At 40.7% G+C, this 24,737-nt stretch overlaps 2 protein-coding genes across 2 annotated transcripts in view; one reads left to right on the forward strand and one right to left on the reverse strand.

Annotated features, from left to right (window-relative positions):
* Positions 1-8,471: 8,471 nt before the first annotated feature.
* On the forward strand, positions 8,472-9,119 carry LOC115270044 (ragulator complex protein LAMTOR2 homolog). The gene is made up of 2 exons (XM_029878993.2): positions 8,472-8,645; positions 8,721-9,119. The coding sequence occupies exons 1-2, from the start codon at positions 8,578-8,580 to the stop codon at positions 9,028-9,030; spliced, it is 378 nt and encodes a 125-aa protein (XP_029734853.1). The 5' UTR covers positions 8,472-8,577; the 3' UTR covers positions 9,031-9,119.
* The window catches only part of LOC115270043 (dynein axonemal assembly factor 3 homolog), a 30,211-nt gene continuing 14,585 nt past the window's right edge, over positions 9,112-24,737 (reverse strand). Inside the window, exon 2 of the mRNA XM_029878992.2 lies at positions 9,112-9,991. Coding sequence (XP_029734852.1) covers positions 9,138-9,991 — 854 coding nt within the window. The 3' untranslated portion in view covers positions 9,112-9,137. The remainder of the gene's footprint in view (positions 9,992-24,737) is intronic.

A 24,737-nucleotide genomic window follows, 5' to 3' on the forward strand; every position in this document is an offset into this window, starting at 1 on the left:
ATCGAGCAAGATTGCTCGATTTTTCACTGGTATCAGGCGACACTTTGGGAAAACCACCCAGAGCAATACGGAGGAATTCTGAGCAACGCTTCGATAAAGTATTCAGTACACGCTTTGTCAATATTCGCAAATATTTGGCTATTTGACGTATCAGACGTTAGCAAACGTTTGCCGTTTGACTATTATTTGTCAACGGTCAGTACACGTATGACAAACAATTGGCTTCTTAAACGGTGTTGAGATAATTCGATATTCTGAATCTGCGTGTCGAACTGAGCCGAAATCCAAATTTTCATGAATTTTGAAGCCCGGGAACCTATTTAAAAATCAATTTGAAGTTTGTATGGGAGCGATTTGTCGATTCACCCCTCGTCGCAGTTTGTACTGGGCGGAGCTGTCAAACAGTTGCCCAGCTGTCAAAAGGTGATTTCAAAAAATCTCTTTGAAATTGATTTAGGGTGCCAAAATTAAGTGTTAAAAATCTGAAAAAAATCATAGTGGTTTAGAAAAATGTGCTCTTTCGTATAAGATCAAAAAATCAATACATTTTTCAAAATTTAAAACCCAATTGGCAAACTCACATTTGCAAATGTTTGCCACTCGAGTACTGATTGGAGTTGCAAACATGACCAAATATTTGCTATATTGCCTTACTTGAAAAGTGCTCAATTTGAAATATCAGCAAATATTCGACGTGACAAAGTTAGGCAAATATTTGCACAACAATGTTATTGCAAATTTATTTGGTCAGTACACGCATGACAAATAAATTTGTCAAATTTTGCCAAATATTTGCACATTTGGCAAAGCGTGTACTGAAGGCTTAACAGAGTAACTCTCGCTGTCTCTGTCTTGCCCCTAGTGTTTATTGACCAATAGTGGTTTGTGTTCAGATTTCCCGTGTTAATCTATCTGTAAGAACTTTGTAAACATCTTTTGTTCTCACGTATATGGATAGTAGACCTGTTCACTTTGAAACTTTTTTTCTCCGATTCTCCGTGACACATCGAATTATCAATCCACATGCAAAAACAAGTCTTCAGTCCAAAATTGAGCAAAATTGATAAAGATTTAAAGGTGTATCAAATCGATTTTGTGTTTTTTTAGCCGTTTTCACAGAAATTTACTCAGAAATTCACAAAATTGCTCTGAAAAGGTGCCGGAGATACCGTTAGGATATAGTTAGAACAATACTCTACAACTTTGCCGAAGACACTACGGTGTTTAAATTGCGTATTTCGAAGTTATTCAACAATTTTAGTTAAAAAATCACGAAAAAAACACGATATTTTTACGATTTTACATATAGAAGTCATGTAATTTTACATTTTTTTACGTGACTAAATTAATAAGCTTTTACTCCTTTGTATAACAAACATTTCATCCATACATCGTTTTTGTGTAGGAATTCGTTTTCATTGACTAATTATCAAAAGTATGCCACGTTGATACTAAAAATCGCACAGAGTTACCAGCACGAAATAAAACAAAGTTACCCATGATTAAGACGTGATGCCATCGTATTCTAATGTCTTTCGATTTAAGTATCAGAAATGGTGCAGATGATAAGGCTCGAGCCTGCGGATCAGAAGGTCCCAGGTTCAAGCTCAAATACATGATAAACTTTTTTTTCATTCTTTGTAGCAGTTAGGATGATGAATCTGCCATGACTAACATGCAATCTCCCAAATAATAATGATCGGGACCTACCAATTAAGCACATTCCAGGACTAGTTAGATATTTAGTTTACTTGTTGACAATAAATCGTGTCGACGAGATCAGTTGGATGATATATTGAGCTTCTGTTTGATAACGATCAATTTAGCTAAAACAATTCAATACGATGATGGAACTGCTTCTGGATGCAACATTTTTCATACAACTGTGGGTGGAGCTTACTTGTATCTATCTACCCACAAATCAACACAACTACACGATGAAGGGAAACTTCATTCTTACTATGCACTCTACGGTTACGAAACAAGCCTATGAGGTCAAATTGCAATAAGATGCAGTGCGTAGTTTCATTAACTTATAGCTGGATCAAGACGCAAAAAATCCTATTCCAGGACTCGAACCTTGAATCTTCGAATCGACAATCTCATGCTCAACCATCTGCACCAATTTGAAACTGATGCAGATGAGACAAAGAAGTGTAATGACGTTTTAATCATGGGTAACTTTGTTTTATTTTGTGCTGGCAACTCTGTAAAATTTTTAGTATCAACGTGGCAAACTTTTGATAATTGGGTTCTTTAGGGGTATCCGGATTATTTCATTTCCGGACACGCTATGTCTGAACCAGCAGATTATAAAAAATGAACGTACATCAGGTTTCTTTCCACAAAATATCAGAATTCATACTATATTATCATATGCGGAAACTTTTAAAATATTTCATCGGGAAAATTTTGATTTTTTCATCTTTTTAGCTGCTTTTCATACAAATTTACATGAAATTCCCATTATCGGCCAATTTCTCTCCCATACAAAATGTATGGAAAAATTTTCACCGATAGAATATTTTGAAACCTTCTGCACATGGAAATATAGCTTGAATGTTGCTGTTTGGTGGGAAGAAACCCGATGTACACTTGATTTTTATAATATGCTGGTTCAGACATAGCGTGCCGGATTCTCCGCCCAAAAATTATTCGAAAACCAAAATTTCATAATTTTTGGAGTCCGGGAACTATTTTTAAAATGCATTTAAAGTTTGTATGGAGAAATTTTTTTGCTCGTGTCGAACTGTCACTTTATCCATTGAACTGTCATTTTATCCAAGAAAATTAAAATTGTTTTGTTAATTTAACCATCAAAACAAAGGTATTGGAATCCAATAAAATCACGTTATGGTCAGAAAAATGAGCTCTTTCGATTAAGCTATAGAAAATAGCAAAATTTTATTCACTAAACAACCCAATTAGTCAATGAAAACGAATTCCTACACTAAAACTATGTATGGACGAAATGATCGTAACACATAGGAGCCTCATTAAATTAGTCACCAAAAAAAATGTTAAATTACATGACTTTTACATGAAAAATCGTAAAAATATTGTATTTTTTCGTGATTTTTTAACGAAAATTGTTGAATAACTTTGAAATACGCAATTTAAACACCTTAGTGTCTTCGGCAAAGTTGTAGAGTATTGTTCTAACTATATTTTAACGGTATTTTAGGTACCTTCTCGGTGCAATTTTCTGGATATTGGAGTACATTTTCGTGAAAATGCTCGAAAAAACACAAAATCGATTTGATACACCTCTAAACCTTTTATCAATTTGGCTCATTTTTGGACTGAAGCCTTGTTTTTGTGGGAGAGTACGATTTGCCGCACAGGGGAATCTGCGTAGGCTTCGGATAACCGGAAAAGTAACGACCACGAGTTTTTAGTGAAAACGTAACAAAGAACTTTTACTCTGCGTCTTATTCGTAGGATGTACAAAGTTGGACTGAAATCTATCGTATGATTGTCTCATTGGATTGTCGATGTGCGGCGTCCACCCCAGTGGAAAAGCAATGAATAGGGTTGTGTAGGGTAACTTACCGAAATGTGACGAGGGGCAAGACATTGTTAAAACTCTTCACTCCTCCTCAATGTTTGACGCTCGGCTCACCTCCAACTAGACCGAGCTGGCTGGCTAGGTCATGATGCTTGAGTCTTCTCAGCGGTTTCGTGAGAACGTCGGCCTTCATGTCCTCCGTCGGGCAGTAGACCAGTTCTACCTCGCCACGTTCACAAAGGTCCTTCACGAAATGTCGCTTTGTCTCTATGTGTTTTGATCGCTTGCTAGATCGTTCGGACCGAGCGAAATTGAGGCAACCTTGGTTGTCCTCATTCACCACAGTCGCTGTAGTCTGCTCTTCTCCCAGATCGCCAAGCAGTCGTCGCATCCAGACCACCTCCTGGCACGTCTCCGTTAGGGCGACGTACTCCGCTTCTAGTGTGGACAGCGTGACACAGTCTTGGCGGCGACTGGCCCACGAGACAGCTCCTCCTGAATGAAATAGCACGAAGCCCGTCGTAGACTTCCGCGTCCCAGTGTCACCTGCCCAATCGCTGTCCGAGAAGGCCACGAGCTCTTCACTATTGCCGCCGAGGTTCAGCTTCCAATCGCGTGTCCCTTTGAGGTAGCGGATTACGCGCTTGGCTGCCGTCCAGTCACTCTCAGAAGGTGCACTGAACTTGCGGCCAAGGATAGCAGCACTGTTCATGATGTCAGGGCGAGCGCACACGGCAATATACATTAATGCGCCCACCGCACTTCTGTATTTCGTAATGTCTTTCAAAAGTTCACTGTTCTTCTTATCACCGAGGAAACCTTTGTCCATAGGCGTCTTTGAAACTTTCGCTTCGCTGAGTCCCGTTCTGTTCACTAGTTGGTCTATGTAGTTCGATAGGTTCACACTGTATACATGGTTCTCTTTCTGCACTTCGAGACCCAGGAAGCATTTCACATCACCAAGGCACTGAATGTCAAAACTTTTCTTCAACTGTCCAAAAACGTGCTCAATCACTTCTTCACTCTCGCAGCCCACAAGGAAATCATCCACGTAGACAATTAAATACACTTTCTTCCCGTCTACGGTGCTCACAAACAAGCACGCATCTGCTTCACTCGCCTCGAAACCCATTTTCTGCAGCACTTCCGTCAGCTTCTCGTTCCAGCATCGGGCCGATTGTTTCAGCCCGTAAATGCTCCTGTGCAGCCGGCAAACAAGCTCCTCCTCGCCTTGAGCCGTGTATCCCGGTGGCTGCCTCATATAAATTTCCTCGCTGATGCTACCGTACAGATAAGCGGTTCGAACGTCAAGATGCTTCAGTACGAGATTCCTTTTCCCAGCCAACGCCAAGAGAGTCCGCAGAGTGGCATGTCGCGTTACCGGGGCGAACACGTCCCCGAAGTCCACGCCAGGAGTCTGCGTAAATCCCTGCGCCACGATTCGGGCTTTGTAGCGCACGATCTCGTTGGCTTCATTCCGCTTGAGTTTGTAAACCCATCGGCTTCCGACGAGCTTCTTGCCTTTGGGAAGTCGAGCTAGTTCCCAAGTGCCATTTTTCTTGTGCGATGCCATCTCACTGTCCATGGCGGCCTTCCAGGCATCTCGTTCCGGACAAGCCATCGCCTCCTCGAAAGTAACCGGTTCGAACTCCGAATGCGCTGCTACACCAACGACGAAATCCGATAGACGGGTGGGTAACACGCCCCGCGTCCGGCGGCCTGATTGCCGAACACCTTCCGCTTGGTCCGATCGCGCTTCTTCCTCGTATCCTTCTTCGTCCGGTTCTTCCTCCTCCTGCTTCACAGCCAGGGGGTCTTCTTCGGGATCCTGATCTTCCACGTCGAAAAAGTCTTCATTCACGCTTTCTTCGTCCGGGTCCTCGCCTTGTTCTGAGGGAATATCTTCTTCTTCAGCTTGCTGTTCCACGTTGTCACGAAGCGGCCACACCAACTCAGCGTCCTCGGGCTCCTGGCTCGGATCCTTCTGCAGACTGTCCTGGGAAGATCCGTCATCCAGCTCAAGGAAACGCGCGTCCCGACTTATCGTGACCTTGTCGGTGCGAGTCTAGGGGCAAGACACTGTGCAATCCGGAGCAACTCTGAGCAATCCTGAGTAACTCTTTTTGCTCGAATCCATTCAGAAACGTCTCTACGAAGCGGGAAATCAGGCAAGACTGCTCGATTTTTCACTGGTATCAGGCAACACTTCAGGAAAACCAGAGTGATCCAGAGCAATCCTGAGGAATTCTGAGCAACACTTCGACAACAGAGTTACTCTCGCTGTATCTGTCCTGCCCCTAGGTGCGAGTGTCGACGAAGCGATACCCCTTATGCTCTTCGGAGTATCCAATGAAGCGAAGCTTCCGTGCCTTCCCGTCAAACTTGCCGCGTTTGACATCCGGAATGTGTACATAGGCATGACACCCATATACTCGGAGGTACCCTAGCTCTGGTTTGCGTCCGTGCCATTTTTCGAAAGGGGTAGAATCCACGGAACGCGAGGGAAGTCTATTCTGCAGGAACGCCGCTGCCACCACTGCCTCCCCCCAATAGCGCTTGGGAAGATCGGCATCGAGGAGCATGGTCCGTGCCATCTCCTGCAGCGACCTATTCTTCCTCTCCGTAACCCCGTTTTGTTGTGGAGTGTACGCGGTAGAATATTGAGCTTTTATTCCCTCTTCCGCAAAGAATGTACGCAGTTCCTGATTACAGTATTCGCCGCCGCCGTCTGAGCGGACAATCCTTGGTTTGCGGCCGAATAAATTATAAACAAAACGAACATATTCTTTGATCTTACCTGGTGCCTCCGATTTCTTGGCGAGAAGATAGACGATCGTATAACGACTAAAGTCGTCAATCATCGTCATGATGAATCTCTTACCGCCCGGTGTTGTTGTTTTCATTGGCCCGCAGAGGTCGGTATGGACCAAATCCAACGGCTGTGTCGATTTGCGTTCTGCCACTTTCGGGATCGGATTCCGAGCCAGTTTGCCCTCGATGCACGGCTCGCAGGTAAGCCGAATGCCGCAATCCACGACCTTCATCCCCTCACCTAGCTTCTCACTACTGATCCTGCTTATCACTCCCGGATGCCTGTGGCCGAACCGCCGGTGCCACTGGTGCTGGCACAGCGGATTATGCACCTTTTCTTCCACCTTTTTCGACACTTCACCAAGCTGCAACCGGTACAAGTTACCGCAGCGTTCCCCGACAACAACGACCTTACCGGCTTTGTTACGAATCTCACAACCACTGGCTCCGAACACAGCCGTGAACCCCTTGGAGGTTAGCTTGTCCACGGATATCAAGCCGCTCGTAAGCGACGGCACTAACAAAACGTCGGATAGCTTTACGTTGATGACGTTACCACTTCCGTTCACAACCCGAAGTGTGCCATAACCACAACCCGCCGTTTTCACCGTTTTGCCATCAGCCAACACAACACTCGGTCCACTTTTCTTCGCCAGCTCCGTGAAAAACCGCTCGTCATTTGTCATATGACAGCTGGCACCACTATCGACATACCAAGCATTGCCCTTGTCATTGTTGGTAGCCACAAAGCACACGTCACTGCTGTCATCGTTCGCTTTCTTCGCACTCGGTTTAGCTTCGGGCTTCTTCTTCTCTGCATCGCCCTGCTTCGCGTTCTTCCATGCCCGACAATCGCGACGAAGATGGCCGGCCTTCCCGCAGTGGAAGCATGTTTTCACCGCACTACTTTTCTCGCGACTCTTCTTTGTCGCACTTTTCATGGCGGTCGCCTCACCGCTCGCCGAACCACTCACTCTTCCAGAACGCTCATTGCGGCGTTCATATTCTTCGAGCACTTTCACTTTTATTGCTTCCAGCGTCGTACCTGCATCTAGCTGGCTCTGCAGCAAAGTTGCCAGCCCCTGATACGATTCTGGCAAGCTTCGGAAAAGCAACACAATCTTGAACGACTCCGTGAGAACATGTCCCGCCGCCGCGAGCCGGTCGTACACTTCTTCCAACTCGCGAATGTGACTCTCGACGTCACCACTTTCAGAAAGGTCCATGCTCCACAATTTGTTCAACAGTGCCACTTGTGTCGTGATTGTGGATTTCTCGTGGTACGCGCACAGTTTGTCCCAGTACCCTTTCGCCGAATCAACACTTTTCACTAGGCTATATTGGCTTTCTTCTATGCACAGGCCAATAGTCGCCCTCGCTTTCTGGTCTGCCTTTTTCCACTGGTCGTTCGCGGGCTCCGGCTTCGGTTCGGCAATCACATGCCAAACCTCTTCACGTGTGAGCAACATTTCGATGCGGAATTTCCACGTGCTCCAGTTCCGATTGTTCAATTTCTCGAAAGCGAGACTCTTGAAATCCGCCATCTTGTTCGCGCACTACCACTGCCGATTAGCCACTCGCGACGCCGCCAAAACGAACCGAAAACTTCTCAAAATTTTCTTTCGCACTTTCCGAAACGCAATCCGGGCACCATAACCTGTGGGAGAGTACGATTTGCCGCACAGGGGAATCTGCGTAGGCTTCGGATAACCGGAAAAGTAACGACCACGAGTTTTTAGTGAAAACGTAACAAAGAACTTTTACTCTGCGTCTTATTCGTAGGATGTACAAAGTTGGACTGAAATCTATCGTATGATTGTCTCACGCCTCGCCGGCGTCGATGTGCGGCGTCCACCCCAGTGGAAAAGCAATGAATAGGGTTGTGTAGGGTAACTTACCGAAATGTGACGAGGGGCAAGACATTGTTAAAACTCTTCAGTTTTTGCATGTGGATGTGGATTGATAATTTGATGTGACACGGGTAGGTCAAAAAAAGTGAACAGGTCTAATGGATAGGCTTGCATTAGGTTTCATGAGACATTTTTTGGACAACTCAATACTGCTCGAAATTAAATTTCCCGGGAGCTCCCTCGAATTGAGTCCCATTTTCGCTGCTTGTCCATTGATAAGCCCCTCGCCGGTTTGACGTTGGTGAATCAAAATAAAAACACTCGATCTTGTGTTGATAACAGATTTTGCTTCATTTAATTTTTATCAGTAGAATTAGTTCAACAAATTTCAGATAATTCATTCCAAAAATGCTGCAACCCAAAGTGCTGACCTCGGTCCTTGGCCAGGCGAACACCGGAGGAGTGGAGAATACCATGTAAGTGTTGTTCGTCCCAGCTGCATCATACAATGCATATAGCCACTTACCCTGTTCTCGTTCTGGTCGTTCCAGCTTGCTCACACACGAAGGCGCTCTGTTGGCCTTCTCCGGCTACGGCGACCGGGATGCCACGATAACGGCCGCCATCGCCAGCAACGTGTGGTCCGCGTACGAGAAAAATGGACGCAACGCCTTCCGGGAGGACCGGCTCAAGTACGTGTTCCTGCAGTGCGAAAACGGCAACGTAATAATCACACAGGTGGCCAATCTGCTGCTGTGCCTTTACGCGAGGGACAACGTTGGGCTGGGTATTTTGCAGCAGAAGGCGCAAGCGCTGGCAAACTATCTGGAAGGACCGCTGAAGGAGATTGCTACGTCTTAGAGGGAATCGCAATCGGAGTTGGTAGGTATGTGCATGGGGGGAATGGGGATAAATTAAATACACAGATTGATTTATTTGTTGTACGCTGAGTGGAAAATGGGATTATTTTATTGCGTTTGAGAAATGTTCTTGTAGCGGAGGATGGAGTGGGGCACATTGATAGCGAAGTTGGTCAACGGCTTGAGCGAATGGGTTCTGGCGTAATCTCTGACTTGAGCCGAAAATTGGGAGATATCATCTTTGCTGAAGGTTGTCAGCTGTCGGGTTTCGAAGCAGATAAGAGCATTGCGGGCAAAGAGTTGCGGAAAATCTTCCTTGAGGAATGAGAAATAGTTACTGGCGATGACCACGATGTCGTATTTGTTACTGTGCTCTGGAAGAGATTGAATCTTGAGAAGGTCTTCCACCGAAAGGAATCGCATCTTTACACTGTCGCACGGAATGAGAGGTTCATCGTATTTGCAAGATTCAATACTCTCGATTCTTATTTGATCCTTGTTAAGATTCTGACCTTGCTCGAGGACATAAGAACCATACTGATGAATGTCCTTGACGTTCAGAGCAAAGCCCTTACGTTCCTGAATCTCATACATGATTTCGAGCACGTTCCGCTCCATCACATCGGTTGAGCGGAAATCATTGACTCCGTGCATGGAATGTGTTAGCTTCTCCTCCGCGCATTTCAATCCAAACGGTCCATATGGACCAGTACTGACATCGCCAACCACTCCGCGATGCATATAACCATCTCCGTTGCGGGCCAAACCCACAGCGAACGTTTTGTTCGGGTCACTTTGTTCGTACTCCGGGAAGGTAAAAGCTATTCCGGTACTGCGCCAATGCTTGTACTCCTGAGGGCAAATTTGGCTGGCGCCATTTTCGCGCAGTCTCATGTATAGGTCCCAATCGAAGGCGCCCATTTTGTGGTCGTATCTGGTGCCCAGCATGGCTCGCACTCTAGCTGCAATTGAACAATATTTTTTTTTAATCTTCAAGATATTGCTAATTATTAAAGCTACTGTCAGTCATCAATGATTAGCGTTGTTTTGTTATTTCATGTAAAAATATCTTTCGTATTTAATACAAATCAGAGCTGCGCAATATAAGTCATGTCAGTTGGTTAAGGACAGACTTGTTAGGATCCCAACATGGCTGCCACAATGGCCGACTTTGGCACCTACTCACGATTTCGAGCGCACAAATCTCAACGTAAACAAAACCAGCGAACCTAATCTTCTTATTTTAAGCTTATTACAAGTGAGCAAGAACAGAATAATAAAATGCACTGCTGTTTGAAGCTTGCTTCTTGAAATTTGTGCGTTTGAAGTTCTGATGCACTGTTGAACAGGGATTTCAAGACGTTTGTCCTTAATGATCTTGCACCATCGTCACTATCACTGTAGACCGAACAATATCAAGACGACAATGACAGACAACGACTTGATACTGACCCACAATCAAACTAGGTAGATCAATATCATTGCAACTGAACCAACTTAGTCAAATTATTGGGGGGAGCAAATCCTGATTTTTTGTATGGGAAAATCGTTAAATATTATGGGTGGGTGGGGGGTTGGATTTTGGTGCAAAACCATGCTTGATTATTCAATTAAATCTTTTCGAGAATCCTTTAAATTAGTAATGCAAGGCTAGCATTCCATGGGAATCCTCTAAAATTTACTTCAAGGATTCCTCTTCCAAAGCATCCTCTTGCAAGACTTTTTCGGAATTTCTTCAAAAATCCGCTTTCTCCAATTAAAAGTTCAAAAAAATAAATCATTTCTCCAGCATTTCTACCAAGGATTCTTATAGTAATTTTACTAAAGATTATATTGAGAATTGTATCGAAGATTTCTTCAGGAAATCTACCCAGTGCTTCTTCAGGAATTTCTTAAGATATTTTTACTGCATTTGCATCTTAAAAAAAAAAACTTAAGGAGGCCCATCATTTCTTCAAAAATATGTACATGCAAGTATAACTCCAAGATTTGTTACACAAATTCGTCCTTAAAAAACTAAATTCCTTCAAGAATTTTTGCAGGTATTCCTCATAGCAATTCTCCCGAAATTTTTCATTTTCATTTTCATTTTGCAGCATTTGGTGGGGCAATGAGAGCGCAAGTCAGTCCAAAGCCGATGATAAGGAGGGGTAATGGCTGAATAGTCTTTGCTGACCACATAAACGCCATGGGATAGGAAAAGGGTATTTTGGTGTGGGATTAGGGTGTTGGTGCAGACTTGACGATATCAATGCTATTCAGATGCAAAATAATTTTAAGGCTCAATAGTGAATCGCATACCTTCCAAAACCAAAAAACAATAATCCACAAAATACCAAGCAAGTCATAGAAAGAAAAAGCGCCCGATTGTTTATTTTGTCAATTATAACAAACGGAAACTTCTACCCTCTCCGACTCGCCAGTCACCCCGGAAAAAATGTCCCTTGGAAAATATATTATCCCCAATTAAGCCTTTAATCGAATTGTCCGCGTGGTCTTGTAGTACCCCTGCTAGGTAAGAATCAGTCATTGCCATACATACTAAATGCTAGACATGACCCCATGGATAGCATTTGCATATGTAAAAGCTTTGCTGATGTGACTTTCCTATTAGGCAATTCTCTCATCTCATGTTTGTCTTCAAAACCTTATCAAGCTTAGAAAATTTAAGTTGATAAACAATACATTACAAGGTTCGAATTCCCATAGAATGAGACCATTCATTCGCACTACAACACCATAGGAGATAATACCACATTGGCTGATTACAGTACAAATGTGAAAAATCTCCCTTTTCCCCCTATCCGCAACCCGGGGACGCGCCCTGTTGGATTTCGAAAGCCTCGGAGAATATTACAAACCTTCAATGGCATTCCCATAAACTAACCCACATTGCCCATTCAGGGGTCTGACTGGGCCAATTACCCTCCCTCAGTTTGTAATATTCTCTCCAACTTGGAATTATATTTTCCCGGCACATAAATGACTTCGACAAATGTTCGATATACTATGCAGCGTCATGATCAGTTTAACTATATCAGATGACTTGGAGATCTGATTCTTACAGAATTGTTTGCCATTGATTATACATTCAGCTATTCTAATCATTACTGCAAAGGCCATCGACCACATGCCTGAAATCAAAGCTTCCTGGAAGATATAATCCAAGCCCAGGGAGCAATTCTCCCGAAATTGGGTTTTTAAATTCTGAACAATATATTGTTTTTTTTTTTAAATTTTATACGAAAGAGCACCTTTTTCTGAGCCATTATGATTTTTTTCTGATTTTTGGAACTTTTTTAGGTACCCACATAAAATCAAAGAATTTTTTTAAATTACTTTTTTGACAGCTGGGCAACTACTTCACAGTACAAAATGTGACGAGGGGTGATTCGACAAATCGCTCCCATACAAACATCAAATTGATTTTTAAATAGGTTCCGTTTGGCATGCAGATTCACAATATGGAATTATCTCAACATCGCAGAAGAAGCCAATTGCTCCAAGCATTCTTCTAGGATATTTTCAATTCCTCTAGCGATTTTTCCTTTATGTATTTCTCCAAGTTTTCCTTCCTATTTTTTTTCAAAGGATTCCTTAAGGCATTTCTTGATGTATTTTCAAACGGATTTCTCTAAAATTTCTTCAGAAATTCTTCCACCGATTCGAAGCATTTCTCCAAAAAAAAAAAAAAAATAATCAAGTATTCATTCAATAATTCTTACCATGAATCCCTTAGATACTTCTCAAAGGATTTTTTCTTATCAATTCCATCAAGGATTCCTGTAGGATTTTTTCATGGTTTCTTTGAAGAACTTTTTAAGATCCAAACTCCAAGCATTCCGAAAGAATTTTTTGTTTCTCTCGTTGAATTCTACAGAAATTCCATTCTTGATTTTTTTAGAATTTTTTAACCATTTTTTCTTGCATGAATTACCCATTTGTGATTTTGTATGTATATTAATGTTAGTACCTTCTACAGTCCTTCAAAAAATTTATAAATAAATGTCCCTTATAAATGTCTTCAAGTATTTGTCCGTGTATTCCCAAATTTATTTTTTAATAGTTCTTCCAGGAATTGCTCAAGAAATCATTACGAAATTTCTTAAATAATAGAATAATTATTCGTAGGGCGGGGCGGAGCAAGATGGGTCGCGGGGCAAGATGGGTCAGTGCCATTTTCGGGCGCATTACTTATGTTTTGATTATGTTAATAATTTTGTTAGATGACCAGCATGAATATACAAAAGTTTGGATCATTGATTGAAAAATTATTCACTCTCATTGGAATTGAAAAATAAAATGGTTTTTAGCCATTTTTCTTATGCGATACATTCCATATAATCCCCATATAAACAGCCGCGGGGCAAGATGGGTCACCTTCAATTTTGAACGTATTTTTGGATCATTCCAAAGTTATTTATTTTTTTATTACAAGACTAACTCATAAATGACTTCAATCAAGCGGAATGAACGCTCAAAATTATAACATAAAATTATGATAATTGTTTAGTGAAAACATCGATTTTCAAGTCGCCTTAGGACCACTCAAATCGTAAAGTTTTTTATATTCCAAATAAATTTATAAAATGTTCACTAGTAGCTCTTGTTTACTCAGTATGGATATGGAGCATATATGAATGCCGAACCAATCTCATATTTTGACGTTTTTCGTTGAGAAAATGTGAATTACTTAAAAGGTGATTCATCTTGCCCCGCACTTTTTTCACGATGCAAAATCGATCACTTTTAAAAATTGCTTGTTTAACGTCATATTTTGTATTTAATGAACTTTTTATCGACTTTTAGAATAGCTAACTAGTGTAATAAAGAGTAGCGGACGAATACAAACCAATACGATTTGTATTTACAAAGTTATGGTGATCCATCCTTAGGTGACCCATCTTGCCCCGCCCCACCCTACAAGAATATCGACAGATAGGTATTTTTTGTTCAGAAGTCCACCCAAAGATTCTCTAAATAGTTCCTCCGATGATTCCTTCTGGAATGTTTTCCAAAGGTTTTATTTGTGATTTCTTCAAAGATTATTTCAGTATTATTTTAATGATAATGCACAATTATCTTCAAGTTTTTTTTCCCAATATAGGGTAAATCACCAATTGTTGAACTAAAAAATCGCCAATTGTTGCACACTCCATGCTTTTCTTAGGCGCTGTACATAAACTACGTAGACTCATGTTTGGCCATCTCAGACCCCCCTCCCCCCTCGTAGACTTTTGTTCATACAAAATTTTAGAAATTTGTAAGGAGCGTAGACTTTGGCCAGACCCCCCGCGTCCCCCCCTAAAAGTCTACGTAGTTTATGGACAGGCCCTTATGAGGTGTGCAACAATTGGCGAGTTTTTAAGGTGTGCAATGATTGGCGATTAGACGGGCTTGGTGGTCTAGTGGCTACCGCTTCTGATTCGTATGCAGAAGGTCATGGGTTCAATCCCTGGCCCGTCCCTTTTCATTCTACTTTGTATCTTTCTATTCACTTCCTCTATCTCTCTCTCTTCTCTACATATACAACTCATGTATATTCATATGTTCATAGCCATCGCTAGAACCTGAAACGAATTGGAAAAAAGTCGTTCCGGAGGGAACTTCTAATTTCCACTCACAGTACAGTGTATATAACGCCTACAAGTTATGCAACCAAAGCGTGTTGTGCCACTTGACCTTATTCACCTCATTCACCATACAATCTATCACTTTACGAACCCTTTAAATAACCCCCTATCCATGGATCGCATCACCGACCCAACGGTGACTCCCAGATCTCCCATCCTTTCCGTCTAACAAATACCCCAGTCCGTGCTGGTTGTGGGGATGCAGAGGTGATCTCGGTCTTTAGTAGCAACAACCAGCACATTCTAACATTCCTTCCCTTCCCAAACTGACTATAAGGACGTGGCCGGCGCCGTTATTGATCCAAAATGTATGAGCTGCTAGAATTGCACTTTGAGAATAAGTGGAGTGTCCCAGCCCTTATTCATTTGGATCTCAGTGCAATAGGTACCAGCTCAGATCAATCACGGAGTAGCAACCATTGACATGTATAGTCAGATTTGATCGTTTTTTTTTGATCGTGTGCAATGATTGGCGATTTACCCTAGTGAAAGTATATTTCAGAATTTCTGCACAGGGTCTGCTTGAAATTCCTCCAATGATTTCTTATTTTTTTGACATAGGAGTCCTTTTAAGATTTTCTTGAGAAAATTGTCTGAGAAGTCCTTTAGAAATTTCCACAATGATTCAGCAACTCCTCTAAGTAAGGTACACCGGGGCATGTTGAAACGAGTGGGGTAAGATGAAACAGAGGCTTACCGTGATGTTATCTGAACAAAGATAATCAATTATGAAGTCGTAACACATGGTTTTTGATCCAAACAATCTCTTAATACATGTTTATTTTCAAACTTGTAATGAAATATTTTTCAAAAGTAAGCGTTTCATCTTACCCCACCCGTTTTAACTTGACCCGGTGTACCTTATTCCCCTACGGATTTTTCCTTCAAAGATATCTTAAAAAATCTCAAGATTTTCATTCAGATATTTTTCAAAGAATCCTTTCAGAAGTGTTTTCAAATGTTCTTCTAAACATTAAATTTTCTCCAAGAAGTTCTAAATTCGAAGTTTTTATTAGGATTTTCTCGGAAATGTCTCCTAGCGTTTTTAAGAAGCTTCTTGAAGGATTTGTTTAGCGATAGCACCAAACTATCATTCAAATATTTTATGAAAGTCTTGAAGAGTTCCTTAAAAGTTTAATTTTTTAATGCAATGTAGGCCAAAATCAAACAGATTAAAAGGTTGTTACACATAATGTTAATGCTAGAATGGTCGTAAAAGCCTCTACTTTCCGTTAAAAATACCCACGAGGTCAATTCTGGCTGAAAATGTGATAAAAAAACTGATTTCTGAAGCATCAGTTTTCACTGTTTTGGACACCTCAATACATTTTGGATTCTCTTCAATATACAGGGGATAGACAAAATGATCGGGACAGGCAAAATTTTCACTTTTCAAAAAATGTTCAACTAGCTGTAACTTTTCGAAAAGTGCATCAAATATTCTCAAATTTTTATTTACTAGTTGTGTATCAGTGGTTCAAATTTTAAAAAGATCGGGCCATGCTCCACGAAGTTATAAAGATTCTTTGAAATGGTAAAATCACAGACAAACAGACGTAACACTCTGATAATTCTCATCGTACACCGATTTAACGGTCTTTTTCAAAATTTGATAGTTGGCCAACTGCCCAACCGTGGCGCTCGCATAGTTTTTGTTCGAGTTTGACGTTTGCTCACTACCGCCACCTAGTTGGTGGTCGGCCAAACTTAGTCCTTTTAGCATTGGGCGAGTATGTTTCCGTGACTATGATTTGAATCGAAAAATGTTCGAAGTGTTACGTCTGTTTGTCTGTGGTAAAATTATCCGATAGCCAGCTTTGAGCTGTTATATCTCCGGATTCAATGAACCGAATGCAATGAAATTTTGACCTTTTATGATTTATATAATGAACTATGAAAAACCGTTAACTTAACTTAAAACTCCTAACACGGATGAAAATTATATCAAACAGATTATTTTTGTAATAAAACACCAAATTATCGAAAACTTCAACATTTCCCTCTAATTAACTAATATATAAATGTGTTTTGAAGGAAAGTACCAACATAGCCGCCAACAAATTGAAAAAGTAATGGAATACATATTAAAATAGACCAATTTGCTAAAAAATCGTGAAAAAAATAAAATCGCTATAACTTTTTCTCTTGTTAAAAAATTAAAGTTAAGTCAAATGTTTTCCAGAGTTTATTATATAAGTCATGAATGATCAAAATTTCATTACAATCGGTGCATTAATTCCGGAGGTATAATAGCTCAAAGTTGGCTATCGGATAATTTTACCTTTTTCAAAAATCTTTATAACTTCGTGAAAAATGGCCCGATCTTTCCCAAATTTGGACCACTGATACACAACTAGTTGATGAACTTACAGTAACAATTTGAGAATATTCGATGCACTTTTCGAAAAGTTACAGCTAGTTGAACATTTTTTGAAAAGTGGAAATTTTGCCTGTCCCGATCATTTTGTCTATTCCCTGTACATATATTTTGAACACCCGGTGTTTAAGCATGTTTGAAATTATTTTCGATGAAACTGCTACATGAATATGATGGATCACATCCTACTCACTTGATTGACAAAGGCTGATTAGAAGAACTTGACGAATTAAATGCGCTAGAACAGTGATTCCCAAAGAGGGCAAAATCGCCCCCCAGGGAACGAAAATTAGTCCAGAGGGGACAAAAATAACTAAAACGGAAATTAGGGGGCGAAAATATCGAAAAGGGGGCGATTTTTTCAATGATTGAAAACACAGCGCAACATTGTTTTGTCTCAAGAGCAAACTTATGTGTCTCTGACAGATTTTGGGCCGCTGAATCCGAATCCGGGCTTAGATTTGCTCCATCACGTTACAATTTTGAGCTATACCTCAATTTATAGGGCAAAATATGCTTTTGGGCTTTTTTGACTGCGAGCCATTAAGCATGGACATATTTTATTCAAGCAATCAAAAGGTAAAATGGTCAATTTTCATCTAAATTAACGACTCATGCAAAATATTTCGTTTTACCTAATCAAATTTGATAGATTTAAGCATTTTATGTTAGTATGGAAACTTGCATGCAACTTTTGGAGGGTGACTTGTATGGGAAATATCGTACCTAACATAAATCGCTTAAATCTTTCAAATTTGATTTGGTAAAACGAAATGTTTTGCACGAGTCATTAATTTAGATGTGAAACGATTATTTTACCTTTTGATTGCTTAAAAAAATATTTCCATGCTTAATGGCTCGCAGTCAAAAAGCCCAAAATAGCATATTTTGCCCTATAAATTGAGGTATAGCTCAAAACTGTGACGTGATGGAGCAAATCTGAGCCCGGATTCGGATTCAGTGGTCCAAAATCTGTCAGAGACACATAAGTTTGCTCTTGAGACAGACCAAAAGTTAATTTTTGTTTCGCTGTGAAACCATCAGAAGTATTAGGAAACAAGTCTAAGGAATCCAATTTTTAAAGAAATTCAAATTTCTTGACATTTACAAGAATATTTCTCGAATCTTCGAACAATTTAACAATTTAAAACATACTAGGAAATGTAATTAATTATACTTAAGTTCAAAGTTGGTGTGTTGAAATGATTATTGTTGATGTTTCTAGGGACTTTTTGATAAAACTCATGAAAAGCTTTTATAGTAAGAGCTAGAAGAGATTCCACAGAAAATTCTGAAAATTTTTAATAAAGAACGCCCCCAATGGAAAAGCGAATATTTTTACTAAGCATCAACATTCATGATTTGTTTTTGCCCAAATTTTGCAACTTGATGAAGTTATTTGGTTTTTAATTTAAAGTCAGATTTCTTCATTCAGCATTTTAGTTTAAAACACGAAGTTTTTGAAAAACAAGAAGTTTCAAAGAAGTTTTAATGTTTGATTGTATATTGGTTGTATAAATGATAAAATACCTGAGGATGTTTTTGTCGAGATCCAAGTTCTGCGAAGGTAACTATTTATGAAGATTTTTCTGATGTTATTCGGCATATTGAAACTATATGCCACCAAGTTTTGACTGTGCTCGTTGTAAAATTTTCTTTTAAGGACAAAAGTCTTAAAATCCCGCTTCAACAGTGCATCAAAACTTCAGACGCACAAACCTCAAGAAGCAAACTTCGAACAACAATGCATTTTATTATTCTGTTATTGCTTACTTGCAATAAGCTTAAAATGAGAAGCTCAGGTGTGCTGGTTTTGTTTACGAAGAGATTTGTGTCTTCGAAATCGTGAGTAGGTGCCAAAGTCGGCCATTGTGGCGGCCATTTTTGGATTCTTACAAGTCTGTCCTCAAAACATTGCTAAAACAGTTGATTAAATCGTAAACATTCACAGACCATATGAGTTGGAATGTCTCAGAGTTGAATATTCGGTGTTAAACAAACAATCGTTTGCACAAAAGCAATGCATATGGGTCATTCCATACGAAGTGACCGAGAAAAAGTGGAAACGTGTTATCGATCATCACGGATTTTGACCAAATTTTGTTGAAATGTTTGTTCAAATGGAGGAAGAAAAAATCCAAATTTTGGTGCCGATCGGATCACCCTTCGGTCCATGGCAGCAACCCTCGTCTTTGTCAATACAAGAATAATCCAAGTTTTTCCTTCCTTTTCTTAATTTATAGCTTTCAAACTATAACATATATACAGGGTGTTTGGTTCCGGGTTTTGGATATTTTCAGGGCTGATAGGTCTTGATGAGAGATGAAAAAGTTCTCATGGAACATAGGGTCGGAAATCACTGCTAAGTGAGTTAATCACATTTTAAGTTTTTAATTTTTGGTTATCTTTGAAGTCCTACATCTACTAAACTATCAATCGTACAAACTTTCTCAGCGCACGAATTGAAAGCTAATTACTTCTACTTTCTTAGTCTCTTGGACGTAAACTTTGTAAAAATAGTTTAAAAGGCCTTAAATTGAAAAATAATGCAAAATTGGTCGAAAAAATCGACTCTTTTTCGGACATTTTTGATGATTTAAATATGAAAATAAAGCTTTTGTTAAAAAAGTTCTTCTACAAAACATGCACGAACTTGTTCCCTAAAAATGTTTTTTTGACACCAAAACTCTATCTTTTGTAGTTAAGCCAAAAAATGTTTTTGAAAATAACGTTCCAAATTGCATTAACTTCATGCCAAAACAATGGTCATCACCCTATCCGTCGTGCGTTCGTGTGCTGTTGCTCCATGGCATGAGGATGACTGCTGCTGCTGGCTTGGCTGCTGGTGATGTCATTGTATACAGAAAACGAGCTCGCTCTTTGTCGCGTCACATCTCCGCCTGTGGAATCATTCGAGGCGGAGTTTGGATTTGCGCATACTAAGTGTGACGTGCAGTTAACTTGTTTTTCGACGGAGCGAAAGGAAAGCGCCGACGAAAGTGTATTTACAAGAGCAACCATTTAAATCCTTCGCACTCGTAGCTCTGCTGCGGTGCTGTTCAGATGGGGGGGGGGGGGGGGGGGGGGGGTCTGTGCGTGCGGTCATTTAGAGCATGCACTTATTTGATGCATTTCATTTTTTTTGTATGATGTGCAAGGATGATTCTTCTTATTTCTTGCATAACACTCCCTCTGGGACAAAGCCTGTTTCTCAGCTCAGTTGTAAAACATACAGCAATAAATTCCTTTGGAACCAATCATGGCCGTCCTTGGGAAATGATACCTTTGGGGAATCTAATCAACAAGTTGGCCATTTTAGGAGAAGTTGGGGATTCTTAAGGGACATTGGGGATATTTAGGCGATATTGGGGAGGGTAGAGGGAACTTAGGAATCATGGCCGTCCTTGGGAAATGATACCTTTGGGGAATCTAATCAACAAGTTGGCCATTTTAGGAGAAGTCGGGGATTCTTAAGGGACATTGGGGATTTTTAGGCGATATTGGGGATTTTTAAGGAACATTGGGGATTTTAAGGAGATATTGGGGCGGGTAAAGGAAAGTAAGGAATCATGGGGGTCCTTGGGATATGATAGATTCGGGAATCTAATCAACAAATTGGCCATTTTAGGAGAAGTCGGGGATTCTTAAGGGACATTGGGGATTTTTAGGCGATATTGGGGATTTTTAAGGAACATTGGGGATTTTAAGGAGATATTGGGGCGGGTAAAGGGAAGTTAGGAATCATGGGGGTCCTTGGGATATGATAGATTGGGGAATCTAATCAACAAATTGGCCATTTTAGGAGAAGTCGGGGATTCTTAAGGAACATTGGGAATTTTTAGGCGATATTGGGGAATCTAATCAACAAGTTGACCATTTTAGGAGATATTGGGGATTTTTAAGGGACATTGGGGATATTTAGGCGATATTGGGGAGGGTAGAGGGAACTTAGGAATCATGGCCGTCCTTGGGAAATGATACCTTTGGGGAATCTAATCAACAAATTGTCCATTTTAGGAGAAGTTGGGGATTCTTAAGGGACATTGGGGATTTTAAGGAGATATTGGTGATTTTTAAGGAACATTGGGGATTTTTAGGCGATATTGGGGATTTTTAAGGAACATTGGGGATTTTAAGGAGATATTGGGGCGGGTAAAGGGATGTTAGGAATCATGGGGGTCCTTGGGATATGATAGATTGGGGAATCTAATCAACAAATTGGCCATTTTAGGAGAAGTCGGGGATTCTTAAGGGACATTGGGGATTTTTAGGCGATATTGGGGATTTTTAAGGAACATTGGGGATTTTAAGGAGATATTGGGGCGGATAAAGGGAACTTAGGAATCATGGGGGTTGGACATTTTAGGAGAAGTTGGGGATTCTTAAGAGACATTGGGAATTTTTAGGCGATATTGGGGAATCTAATCAACAAGTTGACCATTTTAGGAGATATTGGGGATTTTTAACGGACATTGGGGATATTTAGGCGATATTGGGGAGGGTAGAGGGAACTTAGGAATCATGGCCGTCCTTGGGAAATGATACCTTTGGGGAATCTAATCAACAAATTGTCCATTTTAGGAGAAGTTGGGGATTCTTAAGGGACATTGGGGATTTTAAGGCGATATTGGGGATTTTTAAGGAACATTGGGGATTTTAAGGAGATATTGGGGCGGGTAAAGGGAAGTTAGGAATCATGGGGGTCCTTGGGATATGATAGATTCGGGAATCTAATCAACAAATTGGCCATTTTAAGAGAAGTCGGGGATTCTTAAGGGACATTGGGGATTTTTAGGCGATATTGGGGATTTTTAAGGAACATTGGGGATTTTAAGGAGATATTGGGGCGGGTAAAGGGAAGTTAGGAATCATGGGGGTCCTTGGGATATGATAGATTGGGGAATCTAATCAACAAATTGGCCATTTTAGGAGAAGTCGGGGATTCTTAAGGGACATTGGGGATTTTTAGGCGATATTGGGGATTTTTAAGGAACATTGGGGATTTTAAGGAGATATTGGGGCGGGTAAAGGGAAGTTAGGAATCATGGGGGTCCTTGGGATATGATAGATTCGGGAATCTAATCAACAAATTGGCCATTTTAGGAGAAGTCGGGGATTCTTAAGGGACATTGGGGATTTTTAGGCGATATTGGGGATTTTTAAGGAACATTGGGGATTTTAAGGAGATATTGGGGCGGGTAAAGGGAAGTTAGGAATCATGGGGGTCCTTGGGATATGATAGATTGGGGAATCTAATCAACAAATTGGCCATTTTAGGAGAAGTCGGGGATTCTTAAGGAACATTGGGAATTTTTAGGCGATATTGGGGAATCTAATCAACAAGTTGACCATTTTAGGAGATATTGGGGATTTTTAAGGGACATTGGGGATATTTAGGCGATATTGGGGAGGGTAGAGGGAACTTAGGAATCATGGCCGTCCTTGGGAAATGATACCTTTGGGGAATCTAATCAACAAATTGTCCATTTTAGGAGAAGTTGGGGATTCTTAAGGGACATTGGGGATTTTAAGGAGATATTGGTGATTTTTAAGGAACATTGGGGATTTTTAGGCGATATTGGGGATTTTTAAGGAACATTGGGGATTTTAAGGAGATATTGGGGCGGGTAAAGGGATGTTAGGAATCATGGGGGTCCTTGGGATATGATAGATTGGGGAATCTAATCAACAAATTGGCCATTTTAGGAGAAGTCGGGGATTCTTAAGGGACATTGGGGATTTTTAGGCGATATTGGGGATTTTTAAGGAACATTGGGGATTTTAAGGAGATATTGGGGCGGATAAAGGGAACTTAGGAATCATGGGGGTTGGACATTTTAGGAGAAGTTGGGGATTCTTAAGAGACATTGGGAATTTTTAGGCGATATTGGGGAATCTAATCAACAAGTTGACCATTTTAGGAGATATTGGGGATTTTTAAGGGACATTGGGGATATTTAGGCGATATTGGGGAGGGTAGAGGGAACTTAGGAATCATGGCCGTCCTTGGGAAATGATACCTTTGGGGAATCTAATCAACAAATTGTCCATTTTAGGAGAAGTTGGGGATTCTTAAGGGACATTGGGGATTTTAAGGAGATATTGGGGATTTTTAAGGAACATTGGGGATTTTTAGGAGATATTTTGGCGGGTAAAGGGAACTTAGGAATCATGGGGGTCCTTGGGATTTGATACCTTTGGGGAATCTAATCAACAAGTTGGACATTTTAGGAGATATTGGGGATTCTTAAGGGACATTGGGGATTTTAAGGCGATATTGGGTAGGGTAAAGGGAACTCAGGAATCATGGGGGTCCACGGGAATTGATACCTTTGGGGAATCTAATCAACAAGTTGGACATTTTAGGAGAAGTTGGGGATTCTTAAGGGACATTGGGGATTTTAAGGCGATATTGGGTAGGGTAAAGGGAACTCAGGAATCATGGGGGTCCACGGGAATTGATACCTTTGGGGAATCTAATCAACAAGTTGGCCATTTTAGGAGAAGTTGGGGATTCTTAAGGGACATTGGGGATTTTTAGGCGATATTGGGGAATCTAATCAACAAGTTGACCATTTTAGGAGATATTGGGGATTTTTAAGAAACATTGGGGATTTTTAGGAGATATTGGGTAGGGTAAAGGGAACTTCGGAATCATGGCGGTCCTCGGGAAATGATACCGTTGGGGAATTTAATCGACAAGTCGGACATTTTAGGAGAAGTTGGGGATTCTTAAGGGACATTGGGGATTTTTAGGAGATATCGGGGATTTTTAAGGAACATTGGGGATTTTTAGGAGACATTGGGAAGGGAAAAAGGGAACTTAAGAATCATGGGGGTCCTTGGGATATGATACCTTTGGGGAATCTAATCAACAAGTTGGCCATTTTAGGAGAAGTTGGGGATTCTTTAGAGACATTGGGGATTTTTAGGAGATATTGGGGATTTTTAAGGAACATTGGGGATTTTTAGGAAATATTGGGAAGGGGAAAAGGGAACTAAGGAATCATGGCGGTCCTCAGGAAATGATACCTTTGGGGAATCTTATCAACAAGTTGGCCATTTAAGGAGAAGTTAGGGATTCTTAATAGACATTGGGGATTTTTCGGCGATATTGGGGAATCTAATCAACAAGTTGACCATTTTAGGATATATTGGGGATTTTTAGAAGATATTGGGAAGGGTAAAAGAACTTAGGAATCATGGCGGTCCTCGGGATATGATACCTTTGGGGAATCTAATCAACAAGTTCGACATTTTAGGAGAAGTTGGGGATTCTTAAGGAACATTGGGGATTTTAAGGCGATATTATGTAGGGTAAAGGGAACTTAGGAATCATGGCGGTCCACGGCAATTGATATCTTTGGGGAATCTAATCAACAAGTTGAACATTTTAGGAGAAGTTGTGGATTCTTAAGGGACATTGGGGATTTTTAGGCGATATTGGGGATTTTTAAGGAACATTGGGGATTTTAAGGAGATATTGGGGCGGATAAAGGGAACTTAGGAATCATGGGGGTTGGACATTTTAGGAGAAGTTGGGGATTCTTAAGGGACATTGGGAATTTTTGAGCGATATTGGGGAATCTAATCAACAAGTTGACCATTTTAGGAGATATTGGGGATTTTTAAGGGACATTGGGGATATTTAGGCGATATTGGGGAGGGTAGAGGGAACTTAGGAATCATGGCCGTCCT

The sequence above is a fragment of the Aedes albopictus genome, chromosome 2 (genome assembly GCF_035046485.1).
Source record: "Aedes albopictus strain Foshan chromosome 2, AalbF5, whole genome shotgun sequence".
In the NCBI taxonomy this organism is placed as follows: Eukaryota; Metazoa; Arthropoda; class Insecta; order Diptera; family Culicidae; genus Aedes; species Aedes albopictus.